This window comes from Mus caroli, unplaced genomic scaffold, assembly GCF_978045245.1.
Source record: "Mus caroli unplaced genomic scaffold, Mus_caroli_1 scaffold_6, whole genome shotgun sequence".
In the NCBI taxonomy this organism is placed as follows: Eukaryota; Metazoa; Chordata; class Mammalia; order Rodentia; family Muridae; genus Mus; species Mus caroli.
The window spans coordinates 35539003-35559368 of record NW_028227261.1 but is presented as its reverse complement, the minus strand read 5'-3'; the positions used below and the strand labels follow the sequence as shown (position 1 = coordinate 35559368).

Below are 20366 nucleotides of genomic sequence, written 5' to 3'. Positions count from 1 at the left end.
GGAAAACAAACAAACACTGTGGTCAACATGTTATTAGGGAGGGTAAGATAGGGTCAGGGAGGGTCAAGGACAGGAAGAGTGTCCTCAAAAATAAGTCAAGGTCATGTGTTGAGGCAGGTCCAGCTCCAGGAAACAAACTCAAAACAGCAACTCAGCTCTTATAGTAAATGGAAACTTATTCTTAACAATACAGCATCATGGCCCCTGCTTCAAAATAGAGTCAGGCAGGTTCCTCAAGCCCTCTGTTTATTATTATATCCTCTTTCTAGATTAAGGAGGCAACAACATGTCTCCAAGATATTTTTGAATTAGTATGAATTTTATTATAATGATAAATTCCTAAGGTTATGAAGGTATACTTATGTTAACAAAAATTAAAGGTATACGTCTAAAACTATAAAAGCCTAATCATAAAAATTATTAACCTGTGAACTGTTAAAAATAATTAAGACATGCAAATTAATGGTCTATTACCTTATAAATGATCAAATTCTTTAATGTGCTCAGAACTAACTTTGTAGTCATACTAAGTACAAAAAAAAAAAAAGCTTTGGCCTTCTATATATGTTTTCAAGGTTAAGTCTAAAGCAAGTAACTAAAAGCAAAGTTTGTTTAAAACCAGGTAAGCTTTTCTTTTCTTTTTTTATTTATGAGTTCCTTCTTTTTGTTAACTCATGCACAGCTACTTGTCTTCTGGTTTGTTGAAGCAGTCAGTCAGACAACACTTGCCACAGTAATGCCTGTCAGAGTGGCTACTCATGGAAACTCCAGCACCACACTCATCAGAAGGACACTCTCGACGAAGTCGGCTAATTTTGCCATTTTCATCCACCTTATAGTATTTTAGCACAGCCAACTTAACCTTCTTCCTATTATGCTTGTTCTTCTTGGGAGTGGTGTAAGACTTCTTCCTTTTCTTAGCACCACCACGAAGTCTCAACACAAGATGAAGGGTAGGCTCCTTTTGAATGTTGTAGTCAGACAAAGTACGGCCATCGTTCATCTTTTTAGCTGCTTACCAGCAAAGATCAGCCTCTGCTGATCAGGAGCAAGTCCTTCCTTATCCTGGATCTTGACCTTACATTTTCTATAGTGTCCGAGGGCTCAACCTCGAGCGTGATGGTCCCCACCCCCCCGCGTCCCCGCTTCCCCCCCCTCCCCCCGCCACTAAGGGTCTATACAAAAATCTGCATTGTGGCGGCGGCTCCACCCATGATGGTGGATCGGAAAGGAAGAGCAGAGCATTGCTGGTGGTGTCTCCTGGCCGAAGGACCCCCAGGTATGCTTTATAAATGTTGCCTGGTCACATTATGCATCCATCCAATATGCTAGCAATATTAGCAAAATATCTTGTATTACTTCATTTTTAAATTTATATTTTTGTACAACATAACAACAAATGTAAAAAACATAAGCACTTGGGAGGCAGAGGCAGGTGAATTTCTGAGTTCGAGGCCAGCCTGGTCTACAGAGTGAGTTCCAGGACAACCAGGGCTACACAGAGAAACCCTGTCTCAAAAACAAAAAAAAAACAAAACAAAAAAAAAAAAAACCCAAAAAAAAACCAAAACATAATGTGAACAGACTTGGGATGGACTTAAAAGAATGGAAGTAAATTGGAATCAAGGAAGTTTTTAAGAAATCTTTTTTTTGGATTTTATGAAGACAAAAAAAAAATCCTAACATAATTTTATGTTTCTTAAATTTCCTTAGCAGACAAAAGGAATCAAACAAAAAAGACAATCAATATGGATTAGATTTATTTTAAAGCTTTAGCTAAAATTATTTTTGGTACAACTTGAGAATCTGCTACATCAAACTGCCTACAAAATGTAGTAAAAACCAAAACCTTCTAAGAAGTTCTTCTTCCAGGACAGTCATGCTTTGGTATTGCTCACAACTGTATTTCCTTTACAGTATCAGCTAAAGTGGTACATTCATGCTTGCATGAAAAAAAAACACCAATTATTTTGTACTTCAGGATTTTCTATGATTATTTCTTAGGCACTTCTAAATAGCCTGTTACCTAGTTTTGTTTTTGTTTTTGTTTGTCTTTTTTGTTTTTTTTTTTTTTTTTTGGTCTTCTTGTCTTAGTTAGGGTTTTACTGCTGTGAACAGACACCATGACCAAAGCAACTCTTATAAGGACAATGTTTAATTGGGGTTGGTTTACAGGTTCAGCGATACAGTTCATTATCATCAAGGTGGGAGCATGGCAGTGTCTAGGCAGATATGGGACTGGAGGAGCTGAGAGTTCCACCTCTTTTTCTGAAGGCTGCTAGGAGAAGACTGGCTTCCAGGCAGCCAGAATGAGGTTCTTAAAGCCCATGCCCACAGTGACACACTTCCTTCAACAAAGCCACACCTATTCCAACAAGGCCACACCTCCTAATAGTGCCACTCCCTGGGCCAAGCATATTCAAAGCATATTCACACTTCTTAAGCTCACAATTAAAATTGTTCTAAATTTTAAAGATACCAAATCTTAAAATCCTTAAGTTTAAATCTTTAAAAGTTAATGATCATTGTTAGTTAAATGGATGTTGTTTGGTTTTTCATTTTATGCTCTTCCTTGGTCTGATAAAAGGTCAGATTGTGGCAAGGGAGAAAGTAAAAGTTTGCTCCCAAGAGCTTACCCTTTATTAAAGGCATTGTTTTATATAGCATAAAGACAAATTTTAAACAGTGTTCCAAACTTCTAATGCATAGTTAGTAGTGAATGGATGTTGGCTTAACATCTGAAAATATGGAGATGTCTCAGACTCTCTCTAGTTATCAGGTACATAGTGATCTGAGCTCAAAGTGCACCACAGGCATACACAATGCCTCTCCCTAGTTAGTCACACAACATAGCTCCAGGCATAGCACAGGGCCAGGAAACTCCAGTGAAACACCATTGTATCATATCTGAAACCTAACTTTGCCAGATAGTTCTTTATACATTTCCTTTCTAGGACCCATTACAACTAAAAAATAATAATGGTCCTACTTATGCTAGTAAATGATTTGAGAAATTTTAGTATTAAAGTTACTAAAATCCCTTACTATACACAGGATTAAGTTATTGTGGAATGACAATCAGACTTAATTGGCAAATTAAAAAATAAATTATTAAATGCGATGGTGGCGCATGCCTTTAATCCCAGCACTTGGGAGGCAAAAGCAGAGGCAGGCGGTTTTCTGAGTTCGAGGCCAGCCTGGTCTACAAAGTGAGTTCCAGGATAATACAGAGAAACCCTGTCTCGAAAAAAACCAAAATAAATAAATAAACAAATAAACAAATAAAAGAATGAGTGAGTGAATAAATAAATAGGGGTATTTTCATTACCTATATCCTCACATTCTATTTAAGTATGCTAACTTTAAATTAATGTTTTCATTTTAAAGGATAATGATTTTTCTGCTGCCCAGAAACATTTTCCCTGACGGAAACACAATCTAAAGTAAATGCTAGATAAAAAGAAAGAGACTGATGGATGTTCTAACATCTAGATGAAGTCTATTGTAATGCTAAATGTGGGCCCCCAAGACATGGAGTTTGTACACAAACTCAAGTGATTCTATCCCCAAGTTATTTTTGATTGGTGAATAAAGATTCCAACAGCCAATATCTGGGCAGAAGAGACATAGGTGGGGTTTAGGTTTCCTGAGCTTGGGGTTGGAGGAGGAGAACCATGAGGAAGAAGAAGGTGGAGGAAGAAGGAGAAGCTGCCTTGGGTTAGGTGAGCCATAAAAATATGGCCCTGGGGACTGGCTGATTGGAGTTAAGAGCAGCCCAGATGAAACATAGTAAGTAGTAAGTAATCATTCAGGGTTATCATAGAAAAGTAGATTCTAATCGCACAGAGAGGGTAGATATCTGCCCAGTTCTAGCGCTAATTATGGCTTATTCTAAATATAAAGATTGTGTGAAGTAAAAACTTCTAGTTCTTTGGAAAGTTAGTTATGTCAAATGATGTTTTGCTGGGGTGCACAGTTGAAAGGATGCCTTGCTAATGCAAACATGTGGAAGACTGTTTTCCTGAAGCAGACACAGGTGAAAGGATGGTTGGATATAGCAAACGCCTGAAATCCTAATAACTTTTCTCTTCCACTGCCTCTGCTTAGTGGTGGGATAGAGGAGAGGTTGAACCCTTATTAAAAGTAGTTGCAAAAACTTTATGCCTACAATTGTGTGTGTGTTTTATCTTCGAATTAAATAGTCAAAGGCTGGATAGAAACTCTGGGTAGGGATTAAATAATTTCTACAACACTATGCTTGTGTTTTTCAAAAAATAAACAAAAGTGCCAGATGGTGCCTGATCTGATGCATTCGACCAGGACATCCAGAGAGCCCTGTACAAATGACAGCTATAAATCATCTGACCAGGACATCCAGAGAACGCCCAAAGAACTATTTGTCAGGCTAAGTAAGGACTCTTATAAAGGTTTATGTGGAATAGGCTGTATTATATCTGTTTTGCTCACAACAAAATAGATAAATTAAACATCTGAAGGCAGATGACAAATCCATCAAGAGATGATGTCCCAAGAGATTATCAGCTGATAACATCAGGACTCATTAAGCAAAGACTTTGAGGAAACAACAAGGACTAACCTAAAAATGATACTGTTATGCTTATGTTATGTTATGATTGTGTAGCATGATAATTGTTATAAATGCAGAATCCAAATGCCTTTTGACAGGGGGATTAAAAAAAAAGATGCATCTATGATAGTATGACACACCTGTGGTAGAAGACACATGATAGACCTATGATAGGATGTCCCGTCCAGCAGGAGGGGGACTGCAAACCTGAAAGAGAAAGGGCAGGAAAAAGAAGCGAGACCAAGCAAAGAGTTGTCAAGGTCTGTTTAATGAAGGCTAGGAGCCTGATTATAAGCACACAGTGAGAGAAAATAGGGAGGGGCTGAGGGGGAATTAATAAAGAACAAAGAAGTAGGCATCTGGGGACATGAAGGCCGAATTCTGACTGCAGGCGGGAGGCATCCTGAGTCTTATCTCCGGAATGTAGATTCCTCCTTAACAGCCCTGGGTGTCAAGGTGGGCTCAGCACATAGCTCAGGTCCTTGGAAGTATTGGGAGTCAGGAAGAGATAAGTAAGAGGGGACTATAATTCAAACTTTTAGGGTCTTAGGTGCCAGGAAGGGATAGGGAGGAGGAGGCGACCGGCTCCTTAACACAAGGGCATTGGCTTATTAGGGTGGGAAACTGTGAAAGGCTTACTTTCTCACGGTATGGTCTCCAACAATAAGAGACATATGATAGACCTGTGATAGAAGACATATGATACACCTCTGGTAGGAGACAGTATGATTTTGTTTTGTCATGTTAAGGACAATTATAAAGGTTTATGTGGAATAGTCTGTATTACATCTATTTTGTTCACAACAAAATATTAGCAGAAATTATATAGATGGAAGAATTATAGAGATAGAGAATGGCTTTTGCCTGTCTTCAGTCCTCTGATGGTTATTCTTACAATTCTCTTGTGCTTGCCTGTAGTAATTAGACAAGCTAGAGAGGCAAAGCATTCAACCTTGGCCTCTATTATGGCAACTATTTTTTCTTTAAAAATAAAATTAGAAGGGAGGAGATGTTGGGCACACAGAGGTCCTTGTACAAAGCATTAAGGAAAACCAGGAATGTTGAACACACAGGAGCCTCTTCTCAATGAAGGAGATAAAATACCTTTTTTTCTATGCACAGAAGGCTGGGAGTGGATTTTGTTCATGACCTGGTGATTTTTTTGCTGTCTGTGGAGGCAGACCTCACCTAAACTTCCCAGAATGGATATTCCAGATTCTTTCCTCCCTAGACCTTTATCCACCCTTAGGGTGGATGTCATAAGTACATTATGGCCTGCTGACTTCTACGCTATTGGTCAGAAACCACATACATGTACTTGATTCTAGGCCCTTTAGCTATAGAACCCACCCTCATGGTCACATGTACCTTGTAAAGGAGTTTCTTTTTGTTATGGAAAGAGAGTTTATTTTGAAATTATTTTAATTTAGAAATAGAAAACCTCATAGGAAGGAGGAAAGAAACAAAACCACAGAGCATCCAGGCAACATTTCACTTCATGTGCTTGTCACCCCCTCACTGGTTCACTCATCCCATGAGGAAAAGGACTCAGCCACCCACAATAATGTTATTAATAGGGATATGGATCAGTTTCACAAAGAAGCCAATGAATTCCATGATAGCAAATCCTATCGCTGTGGCCATGGCAATCTTCTGGAATTCTTTTCTATTGGTTTTGGTGTATCTTTCAACCAGTCGAATTGAGCCCTTTAACAAATTGCTGACTTGGGGGTTGGAGAGATGGCTCAGAGGTTAAGAGCACTGTTTGCTCTTCCAGAGAACCTGAGTTCAATTCTGAGCAACCACATGGTGACTCACAACCATCTGTAATGAGGTCTGATTCCCTCTTCTGGTGTGTTTGAAGACAGTGACAGTGTACTCACATATATAAAAGGCAAAATAAATCTTTAAAAAACAAAACAAAAAGCCCAAAAACTGCTGACTTGGCTCAACAAACTGCATTGCCTGATCCATGTTTATGGGATGGTGGTTTGAAGGGCAGAGACAAGTAGCTTAGGAGCGATGTAAAAGAGTTTCTATGTAGTTACATCTTAAGGTTATTGTGTACCTGTGATTTGACTCATTGTTTCCTGGAAACCTTTCCCCGAATTGTACTGTGTTATTTTTAATTAGGTATTTTCTTCATTTACATTTCCAGTGCTATCCCAAAAGTCCCATACCCTATCCCCCACTCCACTACCCCTCCACTCCCACTTCTTGGCCCTGGCGTTCCCCTGTACTGAGGCATATAAAGTTTGCACAACCAATGGGATTCTCTTTCCAGTGATGGCTGACTAGGCCATCTTTTGATACATATGCAGCTAGAGTCAAGAGCTCCGGGGTACTGGTTAGTTCATAATGTTGTTCCACCTATACGGTTGCAGATCCCTTTAGCTCCTTGGTTACTTTCTCCAGCTTCTCCATTGGGGGCCCTGTGATCCATCCAATAGCTGACTGTGAGCATACACTTCGGTGTTTGCCAGGCCCCGGCATAGTCTCACAAGAGACAGCTATATCAGGGTCCTTTCAGAAAAATCTTGCTAGTGTATGCAATGGTGTCAGCGTTTGGAAGCTGACTATGGGATGGATCCCCGGATATGACAGTTTCTAGATGGTCTATCTTTTCTTCTCAGCTCCAAACTTTGTCTCTGTAACTCCTTCCATGGGTGTTTTGTTCCCAATTCTAAGAAGGGGCAAAGTGTCCATACTTTGGCCTTCGTTCTTCTTGAGTTTCATGCGTTTAGCAAATTGTATCTTATATCTTGGGTATTCTAAATTTCTGGGCTAATATCCACTTATCAGTGAGTACATATTGTGTGAGTTCTTTTGTGATTGGGTTACCTCACTCAGGGTGATGCCCTCCAGGTCCACCAATTTGCCTAGGAATTTCATAAATTCATTCTTTTTAATAGCTGAGTAGTGCTCCATTATGTAAATGTACCACATTTTCTGTATCCATTCCTCTGTTGAGGGGCATCTGGGTTCTTTCCAGCTTTTGGCTATTATAAACAAGGCTGAGATGAACATAGTGGAGCATGTGTCCTTCTTACCACTTGGAACATCTTCTGGATATATGCCCAGGAGAGCTATTGCTGGATCCTCCGGTAGTACAATGTCCAATTTTCGGAGGAACCACCAGACTGATTTCCAGAGTGGTTGTACAAGCTTGCAATCCCACCAACAATGGAGGAGTGTTCCTCTTTCTCCACATCCTCACCAGCATCTTTGATCTTAGCCATTCTGACAGGTGTGAGGTGGAATGTCAGGGTTATTTTGATTTGCATTTCCCTGATGATTAAGAATGCTGAACAATTTTTCAGGTGCTTCTCAGCCATTCCATATTCCTCAGATGAGAATTCTTTGTTTAGCTCTGAGCCCCATTTTTTTAATGGGGTTATTTGATTTTCTGGAGTCCACCTTCTTCAGTTCTTTATATATATTGGATATTAGTCCCCTATCTGATTTAGGATAGGTAAAGATCCTTTCCCAATCTGTTGGTGGCCTTTTTGTCTTATTGACGGTGTCTTTTGCCTTACAGAAGCTTTGCAATTTTATGAGGTCCCATTTATCGATTCTCCATCTTATAGCACAAGCCATTGCTGTTCTATTCAGGAATTTTCCCCCTGTGCCCATATCTTCGAGGCTTTCCCCCACTTTCTCCTCTATAAGTTTCACTGTCTCTGGTTTTGTTTTTCAAGACAGGGTTTCTCTGTGTAGCCCTGGCTGCCCTGGAACTCACTCTGTAGACCAGGCTGGCCTCGAACTCAGAAATCCACCTGGCTCTGCCACCCAAGTTCCGGGATTAAAGGCATGCACCACCACTGCCTAGTGTCTGTCTCTGGTTTTAAGTGGAGTTCTTTGATCCACTTAGATTTGACCTTAGTACAAGGAGATAGGAATGGATCAATTCACATTCTTCTACATGTTAACCGCCAGTTGTGCCAGAACCATTTGTTGAAAATGCTTTTTCCACTGGATGGTTTTAGTTTCCTTGTCAAAGATCAGGTGACCATAGGTGTGTGGGTTCATTTCTGGGTCTTCAATTCTATTACATTGACCTATCTGTCTGTCATTGTACCAGTACCATGCAGTTTTTATCACAATTGCTCTGTAGTACAGCTTGAGGTCAGGCATGGTGATTCCACCAGAGGTTCTTTTATCCTTGAGAAGAGTTTTTGTTATCCTAGGTTTTTTGTTATTCCAGATGAATTTGCAGATTGCCCTTTCTAATTTGTTGAAGAGTTGAGTTGGAATTTTGATGGGGATTGCATTGAATCTGTAGATTGCTTTTGGCAAGATAGCCATTACAATATTATTACAAAATAGTAATATTGATCCTGCCAATCCATGAACATGGGAGGTCTTTCCATCTTCTGAGATCTTCTTTAATTTCTTTCTTCAGATACTTGAAGCTGTTGTCATACAGATCTTTCACTTCCTTAGTTAGAGTCATGCCATGGTCTTTTATATTATTTGTGACTATTGAGAAGGGTGTTGTTTTCCTAATTTCTTTCTTAGTCTGTTTATATTTTGTGTAGAGAAAGGCCATTGACTTGTTTGAGTTAATTTTATATCCAGCTACTTCATTGAAGCTGTTTATCAGGTTTAGGAGTTCTCTGGTGGAATTTTTAGGGTCACTTATATATACTATCATATCATCTGCAAATAGTGATATTCTTACTTCTTCCTTTCCAATTTGTATCCCCTTGATCTCCTTTTGTTGTCCAATTGCTCTGGCTAGGACTTCAAGTACAATGTTGAATAGGTAGGGAGAAAGTGGGCAGCCTTGTCTAGTCCCTGATTTTAGTGGGAATGCTTCCAGCTTCTCACCATTTACTTTGATGTTGGCTACTGGTTTGCTGTAGATTGGTTTTATCATGTTTAGGTATGGGCCTTGAATTCCTGATCTTTCCAAGACTTTTATCATGAACGGGTGTTGGATTTTGTCAAATGCTTTCTCTGCATCTAATGAGATGATCATGTGATTTTTGTCTTTTTGTTTATATAGTGGATTAAATTGATGGATTTCCGTATATTAAACCATTCCTGCATCCCTTGAATGAAACCTACTTGATCAGGATGGATAATTGTTTTGATATGTTCTTGGATTCAGTTAGTGAGAATTTTATTGAGGATTTTTGCATTGATATTCATAAGGGAAATTGGTCTGAAGTTCTCTATTTTTTGTTGGATCTTTCTGTGGTTTAGGTATCAGAGTAATTGTGGCTTCATAGAATGAATTGGGTAGAGTACCTTCTGCTTCTATTTTGTGGAATAGTTTGTGAAGAACTGGAATTAGATCTTCTTTGAAGGTCTGATAGAACTCTGCACTAAACCCATCTGGTCCTGGGCTTATTTTGATTGGGAGACTATTAATGACTGCTTCTATATCTTTAGGGGATAAAGGACTGTTTAGATCATTAACCTGATCCTGATTTAACTTTGGTACCTGGTATCTGTCTAGAAATTTGTCCATTTCATCCAGGTTTTCCAGTTTTGTTGAGTATAGCCTTTTGTAGAAGGATCTGATGGTGTTTTGGATTTCTTCAGGATCTGTTGTTATGTCTCCCTTTTCATTTCTGATTTTGTTAATTAGGATACTGTCCCTGTGCCCTCTAGTGAGTTTGGCTAAGGGTTTATCTATCTTGTTGATTTTCTCAAAGCACCAGCTGCTGGTTTGGTTGATTCTTTGAATAGTTCTTCTTGTTTCTGCTTGGTTGATTTCGCCCCTGAGTTTGATTATTTCCTGCAGTCTACTCTTGGGTGAATTTGCTTCCTTTTGTTCTAGAGCTTTTAGATGTGTTGTCAAACTGCTAGTGTGTGCTCTCTCTAGTTTCTTTTTGGAGACACTCAGAGCTATGAGTTTTCCTCTTAGAAATGCTTTCATCGTGTCCCATAAGTTTGGGTATGTTGTGACTTCATTTTCATTAAACTCTAAAAAGTCTTTAATTTCTTTCTTTATTCCTTCCGTGACCAAGGTATCATTGAGAAGAGTGTTGTTCAGTTTCCATGTGAATGTTGGCTTTCTATTATTTATGTTGTTATTGAAGATCAGCCTTAGTCCATGGTGATCTGATAGGATGCATGGGACAATTTCAATATTTTTGTATCTGTTGAGGCTTTTTTTGTGACCAATTATATGGTCATTTTTGGAGAAGGTACCATGGGGTGTTGATAAGAAGGTATATCCTTTTGTTTTAGGATATAATTTTCTGTAGATATCTGTTAAATCCATTTGTTTCATAACTTCTGTTAATTTCACTGTGTCCCTGTTTAGTTTCTGTTTCCACGATCTTTCCATTGATGAAAGTGGTGTGTTGAAGTCTCCCACTATAATTGTGTGAGGTGCAATGTGTGCCTTGAGCTTTACTAAAGTTTCTTTAATGAATGTGGCTGCCCTTGCATTTGGAGCATAGATATTCAGAATTGAGAGTTCCTATTGGAGGATTTTACCTTTGATGAGTATGAAGTGTCTCTCCTTGTCTTTGTGATAACTTTGAATTGGAAGTCGATTTTATTTGATATTAGAATGGCTACTCCAGCTTGTTTCTTCAGACCATTCGCTTGGAAAATTGTTTTCCATCCTTTCATTCTGAGGTAGTGTCTGTCTTTTTCCCTGAGATGGTTTTCCTGTAAGCATCAAAATGTTGGGTAGCCTGTCCTGTGGGACTCTGTTATTCGTGAGTGCAAGGGGGACTCCAAACCTGGGAGAAAACGGGATGGGAGAGAAAAGAGGAGCGAAGACCAAATAGAAAATTCCTCTCCAGAAAAATCAAATAACCCCATTACAAAAATGGGGCTCAGAGCTAAACAAAGAATTCTCTCCTGAGGAATACCGAATGGCTGAGAAGCACCTGAAAAAATGTTCAACATCCTTAATCATCAAGGAAATGCAAATCAAAACAACCCTGAGATTCCACCTCACACCTGTCAGAATGGCTAAGATCAAAAATTCAGGTGACAGCAGATGCTGGGGAGGATGTGGAGGAAGAGGAACACCCCTCCATTGTTGGTGGGAATGCAAGCTTGTACAACCACTCTGGAAATCAGTCTGGCGGTTCCTCAGAAAATTGGACATAGTACTACCGGAGGATCCAGCAATAGCTCTCCTGGGCATATATCCAGAAGATGTTCCAAGTGGTAAGAAGGACACATGCTCCACTATGTTCATAGCAGCCTTATTTATAATTGCCAGAAGCTGGAAAGAACCCAGATGCCCCTCAACAGAGGAATGGATACAGAAAATGTGGTACATTTACACAATGGAGCACTACTCAGCTATTAAAAAGAATGAATTTATGAAATTCCTAGGCAAATTGGTGGACCTGGAGGGCATCACCCTGAGTGAGGTAACCCAATCACAAAAGAACTCACACAATATGTACTCACTGATAAGTGGATATTAGCCCAGAAATTTAGAATACCCAAGATATAAGATACAATTTGCTAAACGCATGAAACTCAAGAAGAACGAAGGCCAAAGTATGGACACTTTGCCCCTTCTTAGAATTGGGAACAAAACACCCATGGAAGGAGTTACAGAGACAAAGTTTGGAGCTGAGAAGAAAAGATAGACCATCTAGAAACTGTCATATCCGGGGATCCATCCCATAATCAGCTTCCAAATGCTGACACCATTGCATACATTAGCAAGATTTTGCTAAAAGGACCGAGATATGGCTGTCTCTTGTGAGACTATGCCAGGGCCTGGCAAACACCGAAGTGTATGCTCACAGTCAGCTATTGAATGGATCACAGGGCCCCCAATGGAGGAGCTAGGGAAAGTACTCAAGGAGCTGAAGGGATCTATAAGCATATAGGTGGAACAACAATATGAACTAACCAATACCCCCCCTGGAGCACGTGTCTCTAGCTGCATATGAATCAGAAGACGGCCTAGTCGGCCATCAGTGGAAAGAGAGTCCCATTGGTCATGCAAACTTTATATGCCTCAGTACAGGGGAATGCCAGGGCCAAGAAGTGGGAGTGGGTGGGTAGGGAAGTGGGTGGAGGAGCGTGTGGGGGACTTTTGGGATAGCATTGGAAATGTAATTGAAATAAATACCCAATAAAAAATATGGAAGGAAAAAAAAAAGAAAAATAAAAGAAAATTCCTATCAAGGTCTTAGTTTATTAGGCTATAACGCCGTGTTTTAAAGCATACATCAAGGGGAATAGGGAGCGATTGAAGGGGAATTAACAAAGAACAAAGAAGTGGGCATCAGGAGACATGAGGGCTGAAGTCAGGCTCCAGGCGGTGGGCACTCTGCTTCTTATCTCCGGAATTCGCATCCTTCTTAACAGCCTTGGGTGTCAGGCAGGGCTCAGCCTGTAACTCATGTCCTTGGATGTCATGGGAGTCAGGAAGAGATAAGGAAGATAGGACTATAATTCAGCTTTTACAGCCTCAGGTGCCAGGAAGGGAACAGGGAGAAGGGGTGACAACCGACTCTTAGCACAAGACTATTTGGCTTGTCAGGATGGGAGACTGTGAAAAGGCTTTTTCTCACAGTATGGTCTCCAACAGTTGGGTCTTGTTTGTGTAGCCAGTCTGTTAGTCTATGTCTTTTTATTGGGGAATTGAGTCCATTGATATTAAGAGATATTAAGGAAAAGTAATTGTTGCTTTCTATTATTTTTGTTGTTAGAGTTGGCATTCTGTTCTTGTGGCTGTCTTCTTTTAGGGTTGTTGAAGGATTACTTTCTTGCTTTTTCTAGAGCATGGTTTCTGTCCTTGTATTGTTTTTTTTTTTTTTTTTTTCTGTTATTATCCTTTGAAGGGCTGGATTCGTGGAAAGATCATGTGTGAATTTGATTTTGTCATGGAATACTTTGGTTTCTCCATCTATGGTAATTGAAAGTTTGGCTGCGTATAGTAGCCTGGGCTGGCATTTTTGTTCTCTTAGTGTCTGTATAACATCTGTCCAGGATCTTCTGGCTTTCTTTCATAGTCTCTGGTGAAAAGTCTGGTGTAATTCTGATAGGCCTGCCTTTATATGTTACTTGACCTTTTTCCCTTACTGCTTTTAATATTCTATCTTTATTTAGTGTATTTGTTGTTCTGATTATTATGTATCTGGAGGAATTTCTTTTCTGGTCCAGTCTATTTGGGGTTCTGTAGGCTTCTTGTATGTTCATGGGCATCTCTTTCTTTAGGTTTGGGAAGTTTTCTTGTATAATTTTGTTGAAGATATTTGCAGGCCCTTTAAGTTGAAAATCTTCATTATCATCTACTCCTCTTATCTGTAGGTTTGGTCTTCTCATTGTGTGCTGGATTTCTTGGATGTTTTGAGTTAGGATCTTATTGCATTTTGCATTTTCTTTGATTGTTGTACCGATGTTCTCTATGGAATCTTCTGCACCTGAGATTCTCTCTTCCATCTCTTGTATTCTGTTGCTGATGCTGGCATCTATGTGTCCAGATTTCTTTCCTAGGCTTTCTATCTCCAGGGTTGCCTCACTTTGTGTTTTCTTTATTGTGTCTACTTCCCTTTTTAGGTCTAGTATGGTTTTGTTCATTTCCATCATCTGTTTGGATGTGCTTTCCTGTTTTTCTTTAAGGACTTCTACCTGTTTGGTTGTGTTTTCCTGTTTTTCTTTAAGGACTTGTAACTCTTTAACAGTGTTCTCCTGTATTTCTTTAAGTGAGTTATTAAAGTCCTTCTTGACATCCTCTACCATCATCATGAGATATGCTTTTAAATCCGGGTCTAGGTTTTTGGGTGTGTTGGGGTGCCCAGGACTGGGTGAGGTGGGAGTGCTGTGTTCTGATGATGGTGAGTGGTCTTGGTTTCTGTTAGTAAGATTCTTATGTTTGCCTTTTGCCATCTGATAATCTCTGGAGTTAGTTGTTATAGTTGTCTCTGGTTAGAGTTTATTCCTCCCATGATTCTGTTAGCCTCTATCAGCAGACATGGGAGACTAACTCTCTCCTGTGTTTCAGTGGTCTGAACACTCTCTGCTGGCAAGCTCTTCTCTTGCAGGGAAGGTGCACAGATAGCTGGCATTTGGACCTGCCTCCTGGCAGAAGATGAAGGCCTGAAACAGGGCCTGTCCCAGAACCTGTTAGCTTCTGTAATCCACACTCCCACCTGAGCAGACTAGTCTCGGAGGGATCTGGGAACCAAGATGGCTTCCCCAGGTCCTCCAGCAAAGCCCTCCCAGGCAGGGAGGACACCTGTCCTCTGGCAGAGAAGGTGCCCGGATGTCTGGAGCCTGAAACAGGGTCTGGCTCAGAAGATGCCCTCTAGGGACCTAGGGGGTGTCCTCCAACTCCTCACCCAGGTGACCCAGTGCTGACGCTGACCGGAAGGGACAGAAGGAACTTGTGACCCTGGTCAGGCTGGGTTTTCTGCTTCCCTAATGCTGTCTCAGGTCCTGAGCAATTGGAATGGAACAGAAGTTGTGTTTCACTCACCGGTGGTCCTAAGATTGCGTGGAGAGTCCTCTAGGGTCCTTGGGGGCCGGTGTCCGCTGACTCCATGCCAAGGTGCTTCCCTAATGCTGTCTCAGGTCCTGCGCAATTGGAATGGAACAGAAGTTATGTTCCACTCACTGGTGGTCCTAAGATTGAGTGGAGAGTCCTCTTGGGACCTTGAGGGTGTCCGTCGACTCTTTGCCCAAGGTGACTTGTACTGTGTTTTAAATCTGCTGACAATGAACTCCCTGGAATTAGACTTCCTGAAGTCTGATATTGGTTGACAAATCAGTCTGCATCGGGTTTTCATTCTTACCTCTTCCTTGGGTTTGCTTCCCTGTCTGACACCTGCAGGGACTTGATAAATGTAGAAAATAGTTATTTCTAAGTTATTTTATTGAATTCCTTTGTTTTTGGGTCACCTTTAAAACATTTTTATTAGCATATATTAGTTATTCATCATAATGGCCTTCACTTCCTGTTCCTTGTTCATAAGCCTCTTCACATATTTGTGCCTCATTTCCTTATGTGTTTACAGAAAGGAACTTTATCTCCCTCATGAGAATTGTATTAAGAGCAAATAACACAGTTTTCTACAGTGTTCTGTGAGAGTAGCATGCTGCACAGTAACCTACATACCATTATTAGATCAGTTATTTCCTGCCTAGTACCTATCTAAACAGCAAGGTCCCCAGAAGGGTTTTATGAATTAAGGTAGTTCACATACAAATAGAATAAAGTGTGAGGCCAGATTAGAAAGATAGCAAGAGTGCTTGCTTGGGCAGCACTGAGGTGATCAGTACAGGACATACCCCAGCCAAGGATGACATGCAAACTTGCAAAGTGTTCCACATTTAAAAAAAAAACCCAAAAAAACAAGATAAGACAAGCAAGAGTCCAAGAGTTTGCAACAGGAGGAAGAAGGGCACAATAAAGAAGGGTCAGCTGGGAGCTGGAGAGATGGTTCAGAGTGTAAGAGCTCTGGCTCCTCTTCAGAGTCCCTGCTTTCCACTCCCAGTGTGTACATGCAGGCCTTCAACCATTTGTAACTCCCATTGTTCCAAAGGATAGGACTCCCTGTTCTGGTCCCCATGGGCACTGCATACACTACCACAAATAGGCACACAAAACATTCTGTATATAAAAATTTAAAAAATTAACTGTTTACTCATATTTTCACTCAAGTAAGGCTAACATATTACCAAAGAAGGGTCAGTTATGATAACTATCATTGGTAAATTATTGTCTGAGATACAAGGATAGAATCACAGACATGGTAGGTTCTGATTTCTCCATTCCAGTTGACAGAGACAAATAGCAGGAACAGAGAGAAGGGAATAAAGAAGTCCTTGTCCTCACAGCAGGGTGAGAGGGGATGGTAAGTGTCTTGAGTTCCAAGGGCACCTGAGTGGATCGGGTCTATGCTGCTGCAGCAGATGGAGTGTCTATTTTAGAGCAAAATGACTGAAGGGTTTGTGACAGACCCACAGACCTCAGCACAATTAACTGCATGGTGGAAGTACCATTCAGGCCATATAACTCAGCACATAGACAGCACCACCTTTAAACAAAAACAAAGTCCTAATCCACAGTTCTGGGAAAGACTCTAAATGTACTAACCTTTTTTTTTCTTCTTCTTCTTCTTCTGTAGTTCTGCTTCTGGCTACCTGTGCTGTTAACTGAAGCATGTCAACTCAGGTGTTTTTTTTTTTTTTTTTTTTTTTTAAAGATTTATTTATTTATTATATGTAAGTACACTGTAGCTGTCTTCAGACACTCCAGAAGAGGGCGCCAGATCTCGTTACGGATGGTTGTGAGCCACCATGTGGTTGCTGGAATTTGAACTCTGGACCTTCGGAAGAGCAGTCGGGTGCTCTTACCCACTGAGCCATCTCACCAGCCCTCAGGTGTGTTTTTGTACTTAAAAGCTCACCCTGAGAAAGACTTGGGACTACACCAGGATTCTGAATACCCAGTACCTCTGGCCAAGAAAGACATTCTATTGGTTTAAACCCATGCCTGAGCAGTTTTCTTTGGTAGATATTCCATAACAGGATTTAGAAGAGACTAATAAGTTAACTTACAGTCTACAAGTGACTGACCACAGCCAGGGTCCACTCTAGCCAGGGTCCAGGAATAACCTGGATAAGACCTGAGATATGACTCTAACAGGTCTACCACTGGCCTGACATGATTAAAGAATGGTAGCCCAGGGGCTGGAGAGACAACTCAGAAAGTCAAGGCACTTGCTGTAAAGATCTGGTGACCTGAACAGGATCTTAAAGACTATTTTTGGTACTTGAGAAGTTCTTATGGTACAAGTCAAGAAAGATCTTCAAACCAATCCATCGAAGGGCTTTGACATTGTTCCTCTTATGCACTGTGAAGCCCAAGTAGAAGTAATATTATAGTGATGTGTGACTGCTGCTCATGGTGTGGGTTTAAACTTCCGAATTCTAAGCAAAGCCCAGATGACCCTTTGAAAGGCACACATGTTGGGAGTTGTATAGAGGAGACCACTCCACAGAGAAATGGTGGATGTCTTCATTCCTGAACAATCTAGGGCTTTTGTTACACTTGCAGGAGATAAGGCTATGCAGATAAATAAAGGAATCAGCGAGCCTATATGCAACTGTACTGGCTAGTTTTGTGTCAACTTGACACCGCTGGAGTTATCACAGAAAAAGGAGCTTCAGTTGAGGAAATGCCTCCATGAGATCTAACTGTAAGGCATTTTCTCAATTAGTGATCAAGGAGGAAAGGCCCCTTGTGGCTGGTAATCTTGGTTCTATAAGAGAGCAGGCTGAGCAAGCCAGGGGAAGCAAGCCAGCAAGGAACATCCCTTCATGGCCTCTGCATCAGCTCCTGCTTTCTGACCTGCTTGAGTTCCAGTCTTGACTTCCTTTAGTGATGAACAGCAATGTGGAAATGTAAACTGAATAAACCCTTTCCTCCCCAACTTGCTTCTTGGTCATGATGTTTGTGCAGGAATAGAAACCCTGACTAAGACAGCAACCGAAACTGAAACACAACAGCAACAATCAGAAGGAAGTGGATGATCTGATGGTAACCCAGGTGGCTTTGGGAATCTAGGTGGGCTTGGTAGAAGTAGATGGGGGTGGAGCTGGCTTGGGAAATAGCCGGGGTAGTGATACAGTTGGGGAGATGAAGTTTGGAGGCCAGTGATTGGATATGTTGGGTGTGTGATGGGCATGTTGGCCAGATGAGAAGCATTCAGGCCCATCCAGTAATAACCAAAGCCAGGCCAGCACGCAGAGAGCCATATCAGCCTGTGGTTCTGGAAATAGCTCCTACTGTGATTCTAATTCTGGTGCCTGTTTTGGTTGGGGGTTGGTGTCAAATGCAGGATCAGGCAGTGTCTTTGACTCTGAGGAGGATTTACTTCAAGTGTAGATTCTAAATCGTCTGGCTGGAGAGTGTAGACAGTGGGTTATGGTTGGTTGTTATCAATGGTGGGAATTCAAAAGTTTCTAAATTCACAGAAAGTTCCTTGTAAATACCTATGTAGTAATTTTTTTTAAATTGGTTTGCTTAGTGTGGAGTATATGCAGCAGTTTTTCTGACATTTTCTTTGGACAAAGAGGAAGAGATAAGTAATCTTGTGCTGTTACATGGGGGTTAAAATACAGAGTGGCTGAAAGTGAGCTGCTGTATGCCAGGTTGGTAAACTAACACACTACAATCCATCTTGGGCTTTGCAGAAATATTTTACCCTTGGACTTAAGGGAATCCTTTGCAGGTCCAGCATAAACACTATTGGTTAGAACTGTATTGTTTTCTTATTTAATTTGAATCCCACCCTATGATTTTTTTTTCTTTTAGTAAAATTTCCTTTGGGGAGTTCATGGAGTCATTGTGTTTTGTTCCTGCAGTTTTGTTTTTAACACTTGTCAGATTGTACATAAAAGTACAATCTGAAGCTGTCCTTTAGTCTCTGCAGTTCATCCGGTTTCCAATGTCACTCTTCACCTACAGCTGGGCTGTGGATACCCTTTCCGAGGAGCACACTCCCGTATCTGTGTTTTGTCATCCAATAATGCACCACCATGGCTGCTCCATTGTCACCCACTGCTCTGTATTTCACAGAGTTCTATCAACACCATGACTACAAGGCTGTAGCACAAAACCTGAAGACAGTTTATTGAAACCCTGTGTGGAATTGATGGCGGTGTAGAGGCACGAAAGGCTTATAAGGTAAGAAAAGGAGAGAGTGCGGCCAAAATTTGGTGTCCCTAGCTTTGGTGAGATGGTTTGCAGAGAGCAATGGTAGGAAATAACTTGAAGTCAAAGGCCAGATCACATCTGATGGCACTTGGAATTTTGTCTTGGAAAACCTTCAGTTGAATGTGTTAAGTGAAATGATACATGTGCTGCCGCAGGCTGTGTCTATGTATGTGTGTGCTTTGTATGACTTGTCAGTGTTAGAATTTTTTTGAACACTCAACAAATAAAAGTTTCATTCAGTTTTATGATACTCAGTTTTCCAAGGATCCAGTCAGTCTCATAGATCACTAGAATTCAAAGTATAGGCTCAATGCAGGAGATATTCACTTCCTATCCTTTAAAGGTTGAGAGCAGAATTTTTTTTTTTTTGGGGGGGTGTGTGTGTATGGCCAAAGGTACCAGACTTTTCTAGGCTGAAGTACCATACTGTCCACAGTTTCCTGTCATTTAGCCCTGCTATTCATAACATGACTTCCTCAAGGTCAAGACAAGGATCTTTCTTATATCAGGGTGTGGTGGTGCACTCCTTTAATTACAATACTTGAGAGGCAGGGGCAGGGGCAGAGTCAGGCAGACCTCTGTGAGTTAGAGACCAGCCTCACATGTTCCAGGCCAGCCAGGGTTATGTAGTTGAAACCTGTCTAAACACAAAAACAACTGAAGATTCTCAAGAAATTCTTAAATAAAAAGCAAAAGGCAAAGAACCCATCGCACACATGTCGGTGAAGGGAGTTACTAATAGTGACATTTATGCAGCTACATGGTCTTATAAATCCAGAAGCATTCAGTACTTTAATCAACCCTTTTGGCTCTTTTACAAGTTGGACTTTTCAGCGGTGAAGATGTGGTTATTACTGTGAGGCATTTCAGCCTGGGTGTACAGTACCAGACTCACAGCTACCAACCTGACTGCTCAGTCATCTTCCCTATCCCACCGTAGGACTGGTGTAAGCAACACATGGTTTTCAGTAGCTCCTTCAAGCAACATTCTCACCCAGACTCGGAACACAGGCTATGGAGCACCACAGTGTTTGACCCTAATACCTACCCAGCCTTCTCCTCTTCCTCTCTTCCCACCCTGACTTATTTTTCCAAATTCTTGTCCCCATCACAGAT

The 20366-nt window shown here is 40.9% G+C and overlaps 1 protein-coding gene and 1 pseudogene across 1 annotated transcript; both read right to left on the bottom strand.

The window, feature by feature from the left end:
* Positions 1 to 682: 682 nt before the first annotated feature.
* LOC110293401 (ubiquitin-ribosomal protein eS31 fusion protein pseudogene) lies at positions 683 to 1941 on the bottom strand (annotated as a pseudogene).
* Positions 1942 to 6136: 4195 nt separating this feature from the next.
* LOC110293687 (protein transport protein Sec61 subunit gamma-like) lies at positions 6137 to 6562 on the bottom strand. Its single transcript, XM_021161556.1, has 2 exons — positions 6510 to 6562; positions 6137 to 6308 (listed from the first exon to the last, which is right to left on the bottom strand). The coding sequence occupies exons 1-2, from the start codon at positions 6560 to 6562 to the stop codon at positions 6137 to 6139; spliced, it is 225 nt and encodes a 74-aa protein (XP_021017215.1).
* Positions 6563 to 20366: the final 13804 nt, after the last annotated feature.